At 36.8% G+C, this 20,811-nt stretch overlaps 3 protein-coding genes and 1 non-coding gene across 8 annotated transcripts; 2 read left to right on the forward strand and 2 right to left on the reverse strand.

Annotated features, from left to right (window-relative positions):
• Positions 1-477: 477 nt before the first annotated feature.
• Positions 478-10,291, reverse strand: fam114a2 (family with sequence similarity 114 member A2). 5 transcript variants are annotated; one of them, XM_051677694.1, is made up of 15 exons: positions 10,157-10,257; positions 9,912-9,956; positions 9,046-9,292; positions 7,412-7,511; positions 7,174-7,278; positions 6,957-7,084; positions 5,636-5,770; positions 4,714-4,872; positions 4,428-4,551; positions 3,469-3,554; positions 3,274-3,387; positions 3,012-3,151; positions 2,847-2,919; positions 1,094-1,147; positions 478-983 (listed from the first exon to the last, which is right to left on the reverse strand). In XM_051677694.1, exons 3-15 carry the CDS (start codon positions 9,271-9,273, stop codon positions 885-887), a joined length of 1,545 nt encoding a protein of 514 aa, XP_051533654.1. In that variant the 5' UTR covers positions 9,274-9,292; positions 9,912-9,956; positions 10,157-10,257; the 3' UTR covers positions 478-884. The 5 variants fall into 5 exon arrangements, with proteins under 5 accessions (XP_051533654.1, XP_051533656.1, XP_051533651.1 ...); XM_051677696.1 differs by having other exon boundaries at positions 9,912-9,953; positions 10,157-10,237; XM_051677691.1 differs by having other exon boundaries at positions 9,860-9,956; positions 10,157-10,192.
• Positions 10,292-12,760: 2,469 nt separating this feature from the next.
• On the forward strand, positions 12,761-15,081 carry LOC127429206 (membrane-associated progesterone receptor component 1-like). Its single transcript, XM_051678080.1, has 3 exons — positions 12,761-13,117; positions 13,934-14,089; positions 14,340-15,081. The coding sequence occupies exons 1-3, from the start codon at positions 12,829-12,831 to the stop codon at positions 14,432-14,434; spliced, it is 540 nt and encodes a 179-aa protein (XP_051534040.1). The 5' UTR covers positions 12,761-12,828; the 3' UTR covers positions 14,435-15,081.
• Positions 15,082-18,323: 3,242 nt separating this feature from the next.
• trnal-caa (transfer RNA leucine (anticodon CAA)) lies at positions 18,324-18,434 on the reverse strand. The gene is made up of 2 exons: positions 18,397-18,434; positions 18,324-18,369 (listed from the first exon to the last, which is right to left on the reverse strand). It is a non-coding gene; the product is annotated as a tRNA-Leu (tRNA).
• A 296-nt stretch (positions 18,435-18,730) lies between these two features.
• Positions 18,731-19,853, forward strand: LOC127428897 (cytochrome c oxidase subunit 7B, mitochondrial-like). The gene is made up of 3 exons (XM_051677564.1): positions 18,731-18,855; positions 19,440-19,561; positions 19,636-19,853. The coding sequence occupies exons 1-3, from the start codon at positions 18,819-18,821 to the stop codon at positions 19,708-19,710; spliced, it is 234 nt and encodes a 77-aa protein (XP_051533524.1). The 5' UTR covers positions 18,731-18,818; the 3' UTR covers positions 19,711-19,853.
• Positions 19,854-20,811: the final 958 nt, after the last annotated feature.

The following is a 20,811-nucleotide window of genomic DNA, read 5'->3' on the forward strand; positions in this document are numbered from 1 at the left end:
TCTCACCCACACCAGTCATAGTGCTTCTGAAGAAAAAGCTTCACATTTCTGGTACCCATTCACTTGCACTGTATGGACCTACAGAGCTGAAATAATCTAAAAATCTTTGTTTGTGTTAAGCAGAAAAAAGAAAGTCATACACATCTGGGATGGCATGAGGATTTTCATTTCTGCATGAAACCGGTGAACTATTCCTTTAATGATTAAATAACGATAGCTTACATAAAAGTTGGAAAAGGCAGAGTGGTCGCTTGTGGAACAAAGGATTATAGGTTCAAAACAAAAATCAATAGGTTTAAAGTAGACATTTGTGTGTTATACTACACTCAAACGGTAAGAATAAATACAGAATGTCAATGCAAAAAGGCAATGTGTACTGCTATGGTTGGTTTGTTAACATTCAATAGCATTATTTGTGTAGTATATGCATTGCATTTTCTAAGAGAGAAATGAATGTATGCTTGCTTTTTCCAATAATCCAGAATACACTCAATTGTTTATTTAAAAGGTAACTTACAGATAATACTATGACTTTCATAAACCAAAGTTTTAAAGATTAAAAATAAGATTATATCCATTTCATTACACATTTAGACATGACAAAAGAAATTACTGTATTCTTTTATACATTGACAGTAATAGGGAGAGTTCTGACACAATCTATTCAAAAAATATATACTAAAATAGGAAAAGCCAACAGCAATGTATTTACAGTTAACAATCAACTGCAAGCTGTGCACTCCATTCAGTATGTGCTTACCAAGTGGATAACTGCACAAGATTACTGAACCGAAAACAGATTTACATCCATCGTAAGATGTTGCATGTTGGGTTTTATGTTATTAAAATCCATTGCTGGCACAGTAAAGTGTTTGGAGTGGTTTTCACTGTGCAGATTCAACTGTTTTTTGAATATGAGACACTTCCAGCACTGGCATTAACAGCTGGAACGCGTCCTGGATATATGATGCACTGTTTGAAGCCTTCAAATGAAAAATAAAGTGAAAGAGATCATGTTAATATTCCTGTGCAAACATGAAAATATAAAACAAACCTTTAGTAGAAACTTTAAGCAGGTTATGAACAGACAAACCTCCAGAAAAACACTGGTAATAAGTGGATTGAGAGCCTCTCCCTTTTCGTGTGCCTGAAAAACAATCATTTACACTTAGTGGCATGCAAAAATTTACCAGAATCAATATACAGTGCTGTGAAAAAGTATTTGATATATTCTATTTTTGAGTATTTTTCATACTAAAAAGTTTTAGATTTTCAAACAAGATATAACATAAAACAAAGGCAACCTGAGTAAACACAAAATACAGTTTTCAAATATTCTTTTTTTATTGAAGCAAAAGTTATTAAACACCTAAATCACCCATGTGAAAAACGAACAGCCCCCTTAAACTTAATAGCTGATCGTGCCATCTTTAGCAGCAACAACTGCAATCAAACGCTTCCGATAACTGGAGATCAGTCTTTCACAACACTGGTGGAATTTTGGCCCAATCTTCTTTGCAGAACTGCTTTAGTACAGCCACATTGGACGATTTTCGAGTATGAACTGCCCATTTAAGGTCCTACCACAGCATCCCAATCGGGTTCAAGTCAGGACTTTGACTAGGCCACTCCAAAACTTTAATTTAACTTCTTTTGAGCCATTCAGAGGTGGATTTACTCCTATGCTTTGGATCATTGTCTAGTTGCATACTCCAGCTGCGCTTGAGCTTCAACGCACGGACTGATGACCGGACGTTCTCCTTTAGGATTTTCTGGTAGAGGGCAGAATTCATGTTTTCCTCAATTACTGCAAGTCGCCCTGGCCCTTAAGCAGCAAAGCATCCCCACACCATCACAGTACCACCACCATGCTTGACCGTAGGTATGATGATCTTTTTGTGGAATTCTGTGTTTGATTTACGCCAGATGTAACAGGACCCCTGTCTTCCAAACAGTTCCACTTTCAACTCATCAGTCCACAGAACATTCTCCCAAAAGCTTCGAGGATCATCAAGGTGTGTTTTGGCAAAATTCAGATGAGCCTTAATGTCCTTCTGGGTTAGCAGTGGTTTTCGCCTTGCCACTCTTCCATGGATGCCATTTTTGGCCAGTGTCTTTCTGATAGTCATGAACAGTGACCTTTATTGATGCGAGAGAGGCCTGCAGTTCCTTGGATTTTTTTTGTGACTTCCTGGATGAGTTGTCACTTCTGGGAAGGTTCACTACTGTGCCAAGTTTTCTCCATTTGGAGATAATGTCTCTCACTGTGGTTCTTTGGTGTCCCAGAGCCTTTGAAATAGGTTTGTAACCCTTCCCAGACTGATGTATTTCAATCACCTTTTTCCTCATCATTTCTGGAATTTCTTTTGACCTTGGCATAGTGTGCTACTGGGTGAGACCTTTTAGCCAACTTCACGCTGCTGAAAAAGTTCCATTTAGTTGTTGATTTGATTGAACAGGACTGGCAGTAATCAGGCCTGGATGTGTCTAGTCCAGCTGAACCCCATTATGAATGCAGTTTCATAGATTTGAGGATTTAGTAACTAAGGGGGCAAATACATTTTCACACAGGTGCAGTTGGTATTGGATAACTTTTTTGCTTCAATAAATAACATTATCATTTAAAAACTGTATTTTGTGTTTACTCAGACTGCCTTTGTTTTATGTTAGATTTTGTTTGAATTTTTGAAAAATTTAGAATGAGATATTTACAAAAACAGAAGAAATCAGGATCGGGGCTAATACTTATTCACATCACTGTAATTATCTTAAATAAACTTTTGATTCAAGAGTTAAGATTTTCAGCAGACTAAATGCATATAGACACAGGCAAGGAGCTTTCTTACCCCAATGGTAGTCAAACACGACGTGAACTTTTTGGATAGTAGTGATATCTCCTTGCAAATAATGATGGTAACTCTAAAAGTGAAATACATCAGATTAATTTTTCAAAATGCCACATGGAGCACCATGCTTGTAGTGTTTTGCAGCAAGACACTGTGATAACTCACTGCGATAAGACTTTGGCTTGTTCTGCAGCTGTCACCTCCTCAGTGTTACAGTAAAGCAGCATTTCGGCAGTTTTGTGGAACTGCTCTATGGATCTGGCTGTGAACTCGGCCAGGCTTGTAATGGCAGACAAATGGGCCTCCTATAAAGAAGCAAAACTCAAATGATCAAAACACATTTGCAAATATACATTATTCAATCTAACATTGATGCAAGTACAGTTCAAAAACATATAGGGCACTTTTGGTAACAAGAGTTTCAGACCTCAATGCTGCATTTTGTCACTGTTGTTTCCTGCAAGTTCTCCTCCTGTTCTTGCTGTGAGTTTTCACTTTGTGGCTTCATGTTTGTGATTTGATTGAATGCGTTCTTTCTGGCCTGTGTAGATATGATTAAGTGTGAATGTTTTGACACAAAAGAGACATGAACATTAAGACTAAGAACATGCTTAAAAGATACCCTGCCAAGCTTGTCTGCTGATGTAGATGTGTGAAGTCTTTCAAGAACATCTGTCAGTTCTTTTAAGAAATCTTCTCCATCATCACCTGAGAATATCAATGGAGATTTATTCATTTTTCTGTATTTACACTTTTTGATTGATACATTTCTATGACTTTTAAATGTCCTTTTCAGTTGTTTGTGATTACTGGATATGGATTTTTTAATTAAATTTGTTAATGTATTATTCAAACCAATGTATGTACTGGTTCAGCCAATTCATCAATAAGGACTCAAAAGAACCGTTTGCTCACAAATGTACTGTATATTCACAACAGAAATTTCCATGACTTTTCCAGGCATAGAAAACATAATTCAAAAATTCCCTTAAATTTTCTGGTTTTACATGGCTGTGGGAATTCTGAATGTTTTTTCAAACAATTACAAAACTGAGTTTTTTATTTTAAAACATGTTGTAATGGTTATGTTGCCTTATTTGGGTTTTTTTCTCCAATTTTCTCCCCAATTTGGAATGCCCAATTCCCAATGCGCTCTATGTCCTCGTGGTGGCATAGTGACTCGCCTCAATCCGGGTGTCAGAGGACGAATCTCAGTTGCCTCCACATCTGAGACCATCAATCTGCGCATCTTATCACGTGGCTTGTTGAGCGCATTACCACGGAGACGTAGCGCGTGTGGAGGCCCACGCTATTTTCGCGGCATCCACTCACAACTCACCACGCGCCCCACCGAGAGCAAGAACCACATTATAGCGACCACGAGGAGGTTACCCCATGTGACTCTACCCTCCCTAGCAACCGGGCCAATTTGGTTGCTTAGGAGACCTGGCTGGAGTGACTCAGCACGCCCTGGATTGGAACTCGTGACTCCAGGGGTGGTAGTCAGCGTCAATACTCACTGAGCTACCCAGGCCCCTGCCTTATGTGTTTTTAATTTTAGGTTTCTACTTTAGTGTTTACCTTTTGTATCATCCTCCATCTCATCATCAAACTCCATGAGGGAAAAAGGCTCTTTAATCTCCTGTATTTCCTCTCTCAGTTTAGCTAACTCCTCACCGGACAGAGTGGTCAACACAGATTTCACCTGCACTCAAAGACAACACCAGATAAGTTCAGTTGTTCATTGTTTTAAATTTGGACATCAATTACAATATTAATGTCTATAGATTTGACTGGTAAAATCTTATTATTTAATTTCAGTGCAATAGCTTCAATAATTGTGATGAAGTGTAAGATTTCTATTGACCTTAGCTTCACTCTCTCTTGAGAGGATCTCCAAAGCCTCCAGGTGTGACAGCCCTTGGAACTCATCAAACAACATCCCATAATGAGCCTTCTTGACTGTTTCCGAAGTGACATTTTCAGCTGTCTGTTGCTCCTCACGCTCTTTTGCCTCCCTTAACACCTTAGAGAGAAAAAAATGGAATCAGATCAGTTTCATTCAACAGCAGAATCAAAGACTGAATCGGTCAGGATGATACACTTGTTCAGGTACAGGTTAGCATCAACTTCAGGGAAGCTGCCATTACCAATATCTAGAAAGCAGGGTTGTCAATGTTTTATAGAATGACAATTTATACAAAATATAATACACAGATATGACACAATGCAACCCCTTAAACTCTATGGACCCGGGGCGCTATATCGTGAAATAAATTTACATTTAAAATGTTAAAGTCCCTGGATACATAAGTCAGGCATATGTGGTATCATATGAAATAAGTCTTCTGAAACTCTTATGCATTTATGTACATAAAAGAACAGGGCTGAAGAGATCTGCATGCAAATACGCACCACCTAGAGGTAATGTGGTAGAATTATTCATATAAATATAAAAGTCTTTCACATACATATACATACATATATATACATATATTATTTTTCTAAAAATGCGGCAGCCCAAACATGCACCAGAGTTTAAGGGGTTAATTTAGCAAATGAGAAGCACATAAAAAAAAATAAAAAATAAAAAAATGTACACAATATCTATTCCAAAATCACTAAAAACAGAAAATGCTTATTATCCATTGGCAAGGCTGTTGGTAGATTTAGAAAGGAGGAATACATAAAGGAACTACACTACTTTTAATAGGCCAAGCAGGCATGGTTTTTGGCCGATGGTGATTATTACAAAATGTATCTGCCTGTTTGATCTCTAAATTACACACCTGTGACAGTGTTGTGTTTCTGACCATCAGCCCCTTTGTTTTCTTAAAGCCGGGATCTCCCTCTGCTATCACATCCATAGTCTTCTTCCCAATAAACTCCAATGCATCCAGACCACCGGTTATTACTGTTTTACCCTGGCCAAAATGAAGATGAAGAAATACAGAATAAATAAGAATACAGATATAGACATGTACTAATATATATATATATATATATATATATATATAAAATAGTATATAAAACATGTGTCATGGCACCATTCATAACAATTCATAACAATTCAAATAGCATTATTCACTGACAAAAATCAAATAATATGAAATAAGATCATAAAAATCGCTTCAGTTTTAAAGGATTAGTTCACCCAAAATTGAAAATTCAGTCATTGTATACTCACACCTGTGTTGTTATAAACCTATATGACTTTCTTTTTTTTCTTAACACAAAGGGAGAAATTGTGAAAAAATGTTGTGCTCAGTGATGTCATTCAATGGCAGTTTATGGTGACTACCTCTTCAAGCTTCAAAAGAATGCAAAAGTATAATTCAGAAGTATAATAAATTATTCCATGAGACTCATGATTGTTATGAAAGCATACGATAAGGTTTGGTGAGAAACAAACAGAAATCTAATGTATTATTTAGTGAAAATGTTCACTGACCATTGATCTCCTGTGCGCAAGAGGCACGAGAGCAACAGTTCAGCCCCCTCGCAACATTGCTGTGTTCAAGCAAAAACTCGATGTTTATCTAAAAACAGGTCCGCCACAGCAATAGTGACAACAGAACACAACACAGCTGCATAAAAAAACAGAGATTAGATCTTACTAAACATGTCTAAATAGTTTGCAGTCGAAGAATTGATGCACATGTTATTGCTATCACTGTGGAGGACCTGTTTTTAGATAAACAAACGATTTTTCGATTGAACGCCCCAATGTTGCGAGGGGGCTGCATGAACTGTTCATGCATCATGAATGCGCACAGGAGATCAACAGTCAGTGAAAATTTTCACTAAATAATACATTTGATTTGGGTTTGTTTCTCACCAAAACTTATCGTATGCTTTCATAACAATCATGAGTCTCATGGAATAATTTATTAGACTTCTGAATTATAATTTTGCATTATTTTGAAACATGAAGATGTGGTCACCATAAACTGCAATGCATCATTGAGAATTTTTTATTTATTTTTTCTCAATTTTTCCCTTTGTTTAAAAAAAAAAAAGAAAGATATATAGGGTTATAACAACACAGGGGTGAGTAAACAATGACAACTATCCTTTTAACATAATCTAACCTTTATTTAGTTTGCTTACCGTACTTTGAACAACATTGGTTAAAGAAGAAAGCATTCCCATACTACTGGAGGAGATCATTCCCATAGCACCACCCATTCCATAAGACCTCTCACCTTCCTCTTTATTTGCCTCACTGCTGGCTGAGCCTGCAGGCAGATGGCAGAAATATCAGTCAGCTGACCCAATTAGATCACCAATAACAACTTTAAGTACAAGATCAAGTACTTTCCATTACCGTCAGTTTTTTCCTCCTCCTCCTCCACTTGAGCAGAAAGCTCCTCAGGACTTGGGATTCCAAGAGATGTCTCTGCCTTCTCAATGACCTGTGACAATCCTTGACCTTAGCCAATGCAAGAACAGTATCAGTCTCTATGAAACATAAACTGAGCTGCTTGCTACAGAACCTGAATGTGAGAAGGATTTTGTCAGTACAGTAATAGTAACTGTTTCAAAAAAGCAATTGTGCCACATACCCACAGTTGCCACAGTGGCAGTAGCAGTGGACAGGATAGACTTTCCCCAGCTGCCCCAGTAACCCCACCCTCCTTGGGAAACAGTGGCCTCCGTGAAGGACTGATGAAGGACAAAAACAATGACACAGTTACAAAATACATCAGATATACATAGGTAAAACATGGAAGAGCTACATTTTGTTCGCTATGTCAAAGCCAGTGTCACAATGTCAGGCTGGTCGGGATGCTCAAACAAACAAAGAAATGTTTTTATAATAGGGCCACAGTTTTACACATTTCTGGAAAATCGACCTACAAATGGCTTACTTATATTTCCTCAGAATATTGAGCTTACCATAAAAAATGTACAAACTTCACCTTTAGAAGCATGTTATAGTATAAATATTGCTATTGTACATATATGGCTGGGCGATATGTCTTAAAAGTATATCTCGATATTTTTCAGCCTATTGACGATATTCGATAAATATCTCGATAATTATGTACTTGCTCTAAAATGGCTCAAAAGTTTTTTTGTTGTTGTTGTTTTTTTTTTAATCAGAGAAACCATCATTTCATCCAAACAGCCAAGTAGACTAAATATTTTTAAGACATTAAATAAAAATCTAATAATTAGTTTTTCATTAAATAAACACATGGGAGAATGAAATTCAATCATTTTCATTGCTATGCACTTTATATTTCATACACAATGATACATAGTAGCTTAATAAAAAGCATTATTTACCTTCAGATGTCTTACTGGGCAAAGCTACTTCACTGACTTATTTTTGAAACCCCAGTTGAACATAACTCATTGCATAATACTAAATTATTACTGTGGGACACGTCAGGTTGATTATTATAATATAATGCTGAATTATCATATATTCGTTATACAAAAGTAATGTATTTCTGTCCTGTTTACTTCATCTTCACCTGGGGCTTTTATTTTGACACAGAAAGTGCAGTCGTATTTACTTCAACTTCACAAGGAGCTTTTATTTCGACACAGAAAAGGCAACGTGTATTTGACATTTTATAATGTTCTGCATTTCCAGAAACGCTGTAATCTCCTCCTTTTCTGTTATTCTGTGCCACGCTTAAAGATCTGTATAATATCTTGTAACTATTACTAATGTTTGGAATTGCGTGAATGCTTGAACCTGCATTACTCTGATTTCACAATGCACATGAACTGATCTGAGAGCACCGCCATGTGCGTGCACACAGATCAGCACGTCACTGGTTTGTTCTGAATCAGACACAGACCATGTTTATCTGTCTTTAAATCACAGACTTTTGTGGATTAATAATCACACATGACCAATTTGCCATTTTGATGGTATTTTAATTGTGCAGCCCTGAATGATCGTTAATGAAAATTAATAGCACATTAAAATCATCGCGATATTCACGATATTGGTCAATTTTACATCATCAGCAAAATTATCTTGTTTATATCGTTAATATTTGATATATCACCCATCCCTAATTGTACACTATCTGCAGCCAGCCATTTCTGAACACATTTAAAGATAATCAGTGCAAATTGACACCCCTAGCTCTTGCCCAACACACCCAGTCTTGAAATAAATAATAACAATAATAACTGAATTGTTTATAGTATCAGTAAGAGCGTGCTAAAAGCCTACTTTTGCATCATTTTCAGCTGGTTTTGGTGTCTCTGGGATCTTCTGGTCCTCAGGTGGAGGTTTGTGATCTGGTCTCCTCCTGGTCTTACGGGTTGGAGCTACATCAGTTGAGCTGTCTCTCTGAGTATCAGCAGAGGGCTCATCGTGGGTAGGTGATAATGGCTCTTTGGGCTCCTGGTCCATTGATTTCTCTGTTTGGTCACTTGCGGAGCTTTCATTGTCTGACATCTTGACACAGTCCAATCTCCTGAAGAGGGTAAACAAATAGCTCATTAATTAATGATCTTAAAGGAATATTCCGGGTTCAATACAAGTTAAGCTCAATCAACAGCATTTGTGAGATAATGTTGATAATCACAAAAAAATCATTTCCACTCTTTTATTTCCAGAAGTAGCTACAATCTGGGTTACAGTGAGGCACTTACAATGGAAGTGAATGGGGCCAATCCGTAAACATGAAAAAAACTCACCGTTTCAGAGGTATAGCCACAAGATGTAAAAAAATATGCATGTTAACATGATTTTAGTGTGATAAAACCACTAACTAACCTTTTAACTTTATGTGTGGTTATATCCAATTTTACAACTTTGTTGCTATGACAATATAATGGTGTAAACCCTAAAAATGATAGTTTAAACAGCTGAAATAACACAGTTTAACAGAAAAATTAATGTAAGTGCTTTTATAAAATTATAAGCTTCACATTTTTGCCTTTAAACCATCGAAAAATGTTAATATATATGTGTGTGTCTGTGTGTGTGATGAAAACACTATACATGTGGAATTTATCAGAGCTCACAAAACATTGCTAACCTATTCATTCAGTTTCTGATCAAAATATGATGACTCAAGACACAAATCATACTTAGGTGAACCATTCGAAGAAGAGCTGATCAGGAAAAGTAAGCTGCTAGAATGCAAGAGGCAAAATAAACCAAATTACTTCTGTCTGTCACACGAGTGATGAATTATAGCAACATAATGTACTGTACTGCATGTAAAGCTAAGCTAACTTTCAGCAATAGTTTTAACTGAGCTGAATATTATAAATACCATTCTAAGAGAGAAGTTATTACAGTAGTAAATAAGGATAAATATGACATTACCGACCTTTAATGAATGCCTTTACTTCTCCATCAAGCAGCCACGTCACTGGACTTTAAGCTCCGCTGTGGTTTGTTTTTCCCGTTAAACTCTCGCTTCCATTGAGGAATAAAACACGGTATCAAGATGTTATTTCGCCACCTGTAGTTTGGAGGCTGCACTTACAGTTATGTATACATAAGTGGGCGCTTATATCATGCTGAGTACATTATTCGATATATATAAAAAAAGGCGCTTTTACACCTTTCTTAGCAAACACATTGCATTACAAAAAAGAGCTGATCTATCCTCCTACTGGCATTCAGCTTCTTATCCCTGAACTGTGTAGTTGCCATCAAAATAATAATAATAATAAAAATAGTTCACACAAAAGTGAAAATTCTGTCATTATTTACTCACCCTCATATTGTTCCAAACCCGTATGACTTTCTTCTGTAGAACACAACAGGAGATGTTATGCAGAAAGAATGACAGCCTCAGTCACTGTTCACTATCATTTTATGGAAAAGAGCAATGATGCAATGAAAATACAAATGGTGACTAAACACCAAACTATACTTCCGTTTTTCACATGTCGCTATATCTCGTGCACAGTGCGCATGACACAAACTTCAGCATCAGCACAGTCGGCTGCCGGCAGTTTTGAAGCATTTATTCAACTAACGTGTACGTAATAGATAAAAAAACTACAACATTTAGAATGTGTGAATGTTGTTTTTTAAGATAGAACATGCAAGTCAGTTGAATGAACACTTGGAAGCCAGCAATGTTTTAATGCAATGTGTGGATCTTTCAGCCGGTCCCTTAGGAAGAATTGGCAAATATTCAGTGAATATCAAACTTAAAACAAATTTTACCTTTGAAAAAATTATTATGCATTCAGTATGCATTGATATTTTATTTAAATGTTATTTGTTTGGACTAGTTAATGTGATGTGGGTCACTGAACTCGACCACTGTTACCATTCTACCACTCCAAATTTAGGGGGGCCACTGGGGGCTTAGGCCTCCCGGGCCCCCACTTAGAACTGCCCCTGCTGCTTTCCCTAAGCAAATCATATGCCATACTTTCATTTCAAAAGAAAACATATTAATTTCCATGCTTGCAAATTAAAAACTTTTGTTAATGGAGTGGATTATGAATATAAGATGATGTTACAAAGCAAAGTATTTTGAATAACTTAAATATAAGTTTTCATAAAGACCGATGTTCCATAACTCTCATTATTTTCCCCTTAATTACATTTTATAATAATGTATTTTTAACATCTGTATTTCTTTAATTATGACATTTGTAACATGTGCTGTTTTTATCTAGTTGCTGAGCCATATCGTATTTGTTACAGTTCATGTCTGAGTCTAGAGAGTAAGTTATAACCGCTATGTTGTCTATGGAAAATGCTTCATGCTTTTCAGAGAACATGTCAGCAGTAAAAATGTACATGCCTCTTTAATCCGTAAGGTATTTAACGGTTTAATAATTTGATTCATATCTAAAAAGTGATTAAGTGCATTATAACTACTGGGCAACCATATTAAAATATTTGGCAATTTCCAATCTCCATGGTGACATTTCCTGATATTGTCAATCATTGTCTACGACTGTTGCGATATTCAATTACATCCTTTCACCTAGTCCTAACGCCACATGAAAAAACTATACTAAGTATTTCTGAGCCATAACATACCGCCTAACATCTCCTTTTGTGTTCCCTGAAAGAAAGAAAGTCAAACGAGATTGCAACAAGATGAGAGTTAATAAATGATGACAGAATTTTCATTTTGGGGTGCACTATCCCTTTAAAGGTGCACTCAGTCATTTTTTCCTCAATAAAAAAGCTTTACTCTTAAAAAAAAAAAAAAATTGAATTGAAATTTTGAAACATATGTATAAAATCATGACAACTCACATGAGATGAAGACTCTAGTCATATCAGTAACCATTTAAAAGCTGTTTTATTCTACATGAAGAGGGTCCCCTCAAGGGGGCTGCCATGTTGTGATCACATGAGCAGCTGAATACTACTCACTCAATCTCAGTAAGCAGAGCTTACTAAAGGATTTAATTAATCCTGGATTCCTGGCTGACTGTGAATAGTGCATTTCTACAGTTGCATTGGTAACTAAAAACTGTTGCTTTTAAATCATGCTGCATCCATGCTCCCATGTGTCAGCGTAAGTCGAAGACAACATATTTAAAAAATGACTAGTGCACCTTTAATTGTGATATTGTAACTTTTTGTTTGTTTGTTTGTTTTACATGCATATTCAAACCTATTTTATATAGTTTAATACATATAAAAGGAACTTTACAACCATTACAAAATGTACAGCTTCGACTTACAGCTGCGATCTGCAACACATTTCTGCGTGTAAGTATTTTAGTAAATACATTTTTTTTATTGAATAAGCGAACATGAAGTAGCATTCCATTATTGCATTATGACATAGGGCATAAGTTAAGAGAAATTTAGTTTAGCCCCGTTATTAAAAGACAAGTCGCGTTCGTCTCACCGCCTTCAAACCCCTTTGGGGAAAAAAACTACACGCTCCAGAAATCCACCTCAAATCTGATTGGCTGGCGTCACACGTCTGTTTACGTCGTCTGTGATTGGTGCGCCGTTGTGATTGTCGTTAAGTCTCGATGTTCTCACGCAGTACTATGTATCAGAAACGAAATGGCTGAAGAAGAGGTCGAGCAAACTTCTGGAATTCTTCAGGAGATTTTCACGTCGCCTCTGAACATAAGCTTGTTATGTCTCTGTTTATTTTTGTTATACAAAATCGTCCGCGGAGACAAGCCTGCAGACATGGGCCAGTATGAGGAGCCGTTACCTAAACTCAAGAGACGAGATTTCACATTAGCAGAACTGCAGGAGTACGATGGCGTGAAAAACTCAAGAATTCTGATGGCTGTCAACGGGAAAGTGTTTGACGTGACAAGAGGGAAGAAGTTCTACGGGCCAGGTAATACATGAGCATTGCAAGTATCAAATTTACCTCCAGTGATTTATCAGGGGCTGCAAAACCAGTTTCCCTGATATCTGCGAAAAGGTTAATGGTGGCATTTTTATTCATCATGTTATTGTATTTAAAAAAAGAATTGATTAATTTCTCCACTTTTCAGCCACGCCCTTTGTACACATCCCTTTTAAGTTGCACCTTTTGTAACTACATATAAATACTAATATATAGAGTAATAAACACTATAAAAAGCAAAAGGCACCATTTGGGGTTCCTCAGCTGCCACATAATTGGAACCCTCTGGAGATCCTCCAGACTCTCGTGGTTCTTACAAGATCTCTAAAGACTGTCAATGGTTTCTTCTGGAAACCTTGAGGCACTTGAAATATATTTTGAAGTTCACTGAGTTCACATATTGAGGCTCTTTTAAAAGGGTTCCTCTGGTGTGGCAGCTGAGGAACCCTACATGATGCCTCGAGTATAGTTTTATGTTTACAGTGATTCACTGTGATGTCATGTATGTCGCCCAACTTTCTTTAACTGTATTCTAACACTTTTGCTCAACAACTTCTTCGATGTTTACACATGTGCCTTTTGTGCACACTTTGGCAATGCCAAAACTGCTTGTCATCAGTAAATGATTAACTTATCTCAGATAAAGGTCAGGGGATGACAAGATACTTAAGATGTCCATTGTCTGATGCACCAATATTCATTCAAGAACTACTTAATCTGCATTACTGTCAATATGATTTATTTGTGAAGAGCTCAGATTAAAAAAAAAGGCCATGCTAAACACTCACTTTGTTCACCTTTTAGAGGGCCCTTATGGGGTCTTTGCTGGCAGGAATGCCTCCAGAGGGTTAGCCACATTCTGTTTGGAGAAGGAGGCCTTAAAAGACACTTATGATGATCTTTCGGATCTCAGTGCCATGCAGCAGGAGAGCCTGAGCGAATGGGAGACCCAGTTCACACGTGAGTTGAAGGACTTTTTTTCCTTCCCTCAGCTCCCAATGGGTTTAACAGTTGATATCTTGTACAAATGCAGTCAGAGAGGGGTTCAGTTTGTTGTCAGCCGACAACGAGTCATTCCCACTTGGGAAGTGTGGCATCAAGCAAGCTTTCCTTATCCTTTATCTGCTTTGAAAGGCAAATATTTTTGTAAATATCCATAATTTTGAAATGAGTGTAAAATACTGAGTAGTTCTTTTTTTTTTCTCCACAGAGAAATATTATTATGTAGGGAAGCTTCTTAAACCAGGAGAAGAACCGACAGAGTACACAGATGATGAGGAAGTCAAGGACAAAAAGAAGGATTAGAACATGCAGATCACAAGATGGATCCAAACCTACTACTTCCCATCTGTTCTTGTGTGACCTAGTTTTGTTCCAGTCACACTTGCTGATTGCTCGGTTTGACTGTTTTGTCTGAACCTCCATGTCATTTCAGATGCACCACCATGACCTTAAATTAGCATCTCTTAAGTTTATAAACAGAATTTCATATCAGTGTTTTCTTAAAAGTAATGTAATAACTGCAGCAACTGTGACCTGTAATGTCATTTGTAGTTATTCCTAGGCAAAAATATGTTTCAGGAATATATGGCGTGCTGTTAATATGGGACACAATTCTCGCTCTTTTTATTTTGATTGTTGACAACTTTTTTTTTTTTTTAACCAAAGAAACATTAAACCAAACAAATTACACAAACATACACTTCAGAATATTTTGTGGAATTTTAAGATGAAATGTGGAAGAGGAGATTTCGCTAAAGGGTGCTTGAGGGGCCAGTTTCACTGATACAGATTAAGACTAGACCCATATACTATACTAAGTGGGTTTCCAATAGGGAATCAGTAAGATCATCACATGCTAGTCTTAATATGTGCTCAGGATAATTTTACATAGATGTGACATTCCATGAAGTTTTTGACATTGTTACCAATACAAGTATTTTTAAAACACATTTTTGTTCATACTGTTCATTTATTAAAGAACATAATTTAATAACATAATGTTCACAATGTATTTTTTGTGCATTGGTCTAAAGTTAAGTTCTCCTTTTGGTGGGGGGGTAATATATATATATTATATATCTGGTGGCCAAAAGTTTGGAATAATGTGCAGATTTTGCTGTTTCGGAAGGAAATTGGTACTTTTATTCACCAAAGTGGCATTCAACTGATCACAAAGTATAGTCAGGACATTACTGATGTAAAAAACAGCACCATCACTATTTGAAAAAAGTCATTTGTGATCAACTCTAGACAGGCCCCATTTCCAGCAGCCATCACTCCAACACCTTATCCTTGAGTAATCATGCTAAATTGCTAATTTGGTTCTAGAAAATCACTTGCCATTATATCAAACAGAGCTGAAAGCTATTTGGTTCATTAAATGAAGCTTAACTTTGTGTTTGTTTTTGAGTTTCCACAGTATGCAATAGACTGGCATATCTTAAAATCAATATTAGGTAAAAAATGGCAAACAAATTTAACAGCTTTCTCTAGAAACTCGTCAGTCATTGTTTTGTGGAATAAAGGCTATACAATGCTTGAAATTGCCAAAAAACTGAAGATCTCATACAAAGGTGTACACTACAGTCTTCAAAGTCAAAGGACAACTGGCTCTAACAAGGACAGAAAGAGATGTGGAAGGCCAGATGTACAACTAAACAAGAGGATAAGTACATCAGAGTCTCTAGTTTGAGAAATAGACACCTCACATGTCCTCAGCTGACAGCTTCATTGAATTCTACCCGCTCAACACTAGTTTCATGTACAACAGTAAAGAGAAGACTCAGGGGTGCAGGCCTTATGGGAAGAATTGTACAGAAAAAGACACTTTTGAAACAGAAAAACAAAAAGAAAAGGTTAGAGTGGGCAAAGAAACACAGACATTGGACAACAGATAATTGGAAAAGTGTGTTATGGATCTTAACTCCATTGAGCTTTTGTGGGATCAGCTAGACTGTAAGGTGCGTGAGAAGTGCCCGATAAGACAGCCACATCTATGGCAAGTGCTACAGGAAGCGTGGGGTGAAATGTCACCTGAGTATCTGGACAAACTGACAGCTAGAATGCCAAGGATCTGCACAGCTGTCATTGCTGCACGTGGAGGATGAGATGAGAACTCTTTGAAGTAGTTTAACTTTCAGAACTAAGAAGTTCAGAACATTGTTTTTCAAATTGTAATAGCAATTTTTCACATTATTAATGTCCTGATTATACATTGTGATCAGCTGAATGCCACTTTGGGGAATAAAAGTACCAATTTCTTTCCATAAGAGCAAAATCTGTACATTATTCCAAACTTTTAGCCGCCAATGTATATATATATATATTAGTATTTGTTGATTGAAACAATTTCTCTTAACATTGAGGAATTTTGCTGAGGAACCATCATGGTGACTGTAATTTTGCTAAGTAGAACATGCTCATTAAAGGATAGTTCACCCAAAAATGAGAATTCTCTATCATTTACTCACCATCATGCCATCTCAGATGTGTATAACTTTCTTTCTTCTCCTGAACACAAATTAAGATTTTTAGAAGAATATCTCAGCTCTGTAGGTCCATACAACGCAAGTGAATGGTGGCCAGAACTTTGAAGGTCCAAAAAGCACATAAAGGCAGCATAAAAGTAATCCATAAGACTCCACTGTTTTAATCCATGTCTTCACAAGTAATTTAATCGTTTTTTGGTGAAAACAGACCAAAATGTAACTCCTTTTTCACTATAAATCTTGACATCTGCAGTCTCCTTGGCGATAATGATTTCAAACTTGATTACACTTCCTAGCGCCATCTAGCACTCTGCGCATGCATCAAACACTAGGACGTGTAATAGAGCTTGAAATCATGATTGTGCCTGGAGACTGCAATGGCAAGTTGGACTGTAAAAAAGGAGTTATTTTTTGGTCTGTTCTCGATTGGATCACTTCAGAAGACATGGATTAAACCACTGGAGTCTTATGGATTACTTTTATGTGGCTTTTATGTGCTTTTTGAGCTTCAAAGTTCTGGCCACCATTCACTTGCATTGTATGGACCTACAGAGCTGAAATATTCTTCTAATTATCTTTGTGTTCTACAGATGAAAGTCATACACATCTGGGATGTTAGTAAATGAGTAAATTAGACAATTTTCATTTTTGGGTGAACTATCCATTTAAAATATTATGTTGGTCTTGGAAGAACATTCCTGTCAAGGAGTAATAGGAACCATAGTAGATAGCAGCCACAATCCACCCCTAAAATCAGAGGAAAATTAAAGGTGAATAAGAATGTTGTTCAAGCCCAACCTTGAAATGTAATCCTAAAAGCTGACTGGTTGACCCAAGTTAAACAATTTAAAGGCAATGCTACCAAATAATAACAAAGTGTATGTAAACTTCTGACCCACTGGGAATGTGATGAAAGAAATAAAAGCTGAAATAATTCTCTCTACTATTATTCTGACATTTCACATTCTTAAAATAAAGTAGTGATCCTAACTGACCAAAGACAGGGAATGTTTTCTACGATTAAATTTACATTTACATTTATTCATTTGGCAGACGCTTTTATCCAAAGCGACTTACAAGAGAGGAAAACATAAGCGAATCATCTTAGGAGACAGTGGTATGAAAAGTGCTGTATTACAAAGTATCACTAGCATCATAATAGTATTCAAAACAGAATAAAGTGCAACAGAAATGTGTTTTAGTCGTTTTTTGAAGACAGAGAGTGAATCAGCTTCACGGATGGAGTTGGGAAGGTCGTTCCACCAACGTGGTACGATGAAGCTTAAAGTCCGGGAAAGTGTTTTGGTGCCTCTTTGTGTTGGTACAACAAGGCGACGTTCATTAGCCGACCGCAGGCTTCTAGTGGGCGCGTAGCTCTGCATAAACGATTTTAGGTATGCTGGAGCAGACCCAGTAACTGTTCTGTATGCCAGCATCTGAGCCTTGAATTTGATACGTGCATCAACCGGTAGCCAGTGGAGAGAGATGAGGAGTGGTGTAACATGTGCTCTCTTTGGTTCATTAAAGACCAGGCGTGCTGCTGCATTCTGGATCATTTGGAGGGGTCTAGTTGCACATGCAGGGAGGCCTGCAATGTCAGGACTTTTCAAATGATCAATATTATAAAACATTATTCATTATTTAAAAGACACTACTGCTAAGATATTACTAAACAGCATAAAGTTTATTAATGAAAAAGTATGTGTCAGAAGTGGGATTCGAACCCACGCCTCCATTCGGAGACCAGAATACCCGTTGTATTGGAAGGGAACAGCCCTTGAGTCTGGCGCCTTAGACCACTCGGCCATCCTGACACGAGTGATAAGCAATGTATTTCTGCAAACAAATGATTACAACTAAAATACACTTGGATATATTTTTAAAATTTTTTTAAAGTGAAAAAACTAAAATCTAAAAAAAGATGAGAATGATGGTTCATTATACAAATGAAATACATATTAAAACATTCCCTCACGTTCCTAAAATTCAGCACAGTGTTAACCATAAGCCACATCTTATAAAACTACACGAGTTTCAAGACATATTTTAGTGTTTAATATTTATTTTCATGTTGAATCTACTGCTCATTGTCTAGCGTGCATGCGCGCAAGTCTCGGGCACGCGTTTCCGCTCTGTACTTCTCTATTTTGCTTCTGTCATTCAGTTCAAGTGTATTAGCACGCGACCAAGATATCGCCATGTATCACTTTGCCAAGGCTGCTTTCAGCCTCTCCGGTAAGATACAATCTTAGTAGATCCATATCCCTTTTATTCGAGTTTTCAGCAATCTGTAATTGATATAACGATGGCCTTTAACTGGCCGTTCGTTGTCTGTATGCTAAAGAAGTTCATTTAGATGAGATACATCCGTAGTTAGGCAGTCTAGCCTGCATATTTTTACAAATTAATTTAATATATTTGCACCTTTCACTCTATATAATTTTCACGACATTTAAATCGGTTTATATCTTCATTGAGTTGTCATACGGCCTTGAAATGAACAATCTGTCACCAGATAACCCATATAGCTGATATTGATAATCAACATAATATTGAAGCAAATGCTGATTGCAACTTTTATTTTTCATTCCCCAAATGACCCCATTAAATCTAACAATCTCAAATGTGACCTCCACCGTGGTTTGTCAATTAGTTGTACTCGTATACGAACATTAAAAGGTCATTGTGTTTTGAGTTGACTCTCAAATTCAGTGAATCTTGTTTGTGACTTTCTTTATTTACTAAGTGATGTTATAAATTATGTATTAAACGATTTGGAAACGTAATCATTATTATTATTATTATTATTTTTTTAATAGGTCAAAGTGCCCGTCAGGTGGCTGTGCGACACAAGTCAGATCTGTCCCAAGACCTTCATGCAAAATATGGAGCCCCTCTTCTGATTTCTGGAGTCACATTTTGCACTGCTGTTTGGGCATATGTAAGTGACTGCAAACACAAATGTTACATCAACTCTGTGTAATAACTAACGTTTTATACATATTATATTTGCAGGTGATCACATCGACAGGCATCGCATGGAACCTGTCACCTGTAAGCAAGGTGCAGCCCAAGGAATGGAAGGAGTAATAAAAACATTCCCCAATGTGGAAATAGAAAAATAACATTCTAAACTTTTCCATTTCAAAAATGGAAACAATTTTCACCTAATCCAATCCCGTTGCAGTCTTGGCATGTCTGTAAAAATGTAATAAATGAAGTATAACTCTTAAGATTTGTCATCTTGATTACTTCATGTCCATGTTGTTGTTAAAGAAATTGGCTCTGTGACATTTCTATCCAAAGCTATTAGTGTTGGACTGTGTCAAGTGGTAAATTAAGATATTTTAAAATGTGAGAGTTTGTTTGATTTGAACTTACTTTACACACAGATCTCATATATTCCGTTAAAGGGATAGTTCTCTCATCATTGACATTGATGACCTCATTCCTTTGCAAAACAATGATTTTTAAAAAAAATAATTTAGGTGTTTTTGTCCATATCATGCAAGTCAATGGGGTCCAAAACTTTCGAGCTCCAAAAAGGAAATAAAGTCATCATAAAATGTATCCGTATGACTCAAGTAGTTTAATCCATGTCTTCTGAAACAATCTGATTACTTTGTGTGAGAAACAGACCAAAATGTAAGTCCCTAGTCATTATAAATCTTGACATTTGGCCCAACTGGAACACAGTGCAGGCTTGAAGATGGTGGTTAGATGTTGCACATAATTCCCAGGTACTCAATCCCAGAATAACTGTACATCAATGAGACCATTTACCTTTTAGTGACCAAGGAACATTTCAAAGGTATCCCAAAAAAAATTCAACACGCCACTCTATCGTTTTAACTTGCGTCTGCATTCTCAAAATAGCCCAACTGTGTGTGAAAACCTCAAACCTGGCAACACTGTGTATCACTCTGCGCACGCGTCCAGTGCATGGAAGTGTGTGAATGAGCTTCCTCTATGAATGCACCAGAGACTGTGGATTTCAAGATTTATAGTGAATAAGGACTTAAATTTTAGTCCGTTTCTCACACAAAGCTATTGTATCTCTTCAGAAGACATGGATTAAACCACTCAAGTTGCATGGATGATATCAATGCTGACTTTATATCCTTTTTAACTTCCTGTCTTACTGTCTGTCTTGGATGGTACTTTTCTAATGCGATTCAAACTTAAATGTAG

Source organism: Myxocyprinus asiaticus, chromosome 38 (genome assembly GCF_019703515.2).
Source record: "Myxocyprinus asiaticus isolate MX2 ecotype Aquarium Trade chromosome 38, UBuf_Myxa_2, whole genome shotgun sequence".
Classification (NCBI taxonomy): domain Eukaryota; kingdom Metazoa; phylum Chordata; class Actinopteri; order Cypriniformes; family Catostomidae; genus Myxocyprinus; species Myxocyprinus asiaticus.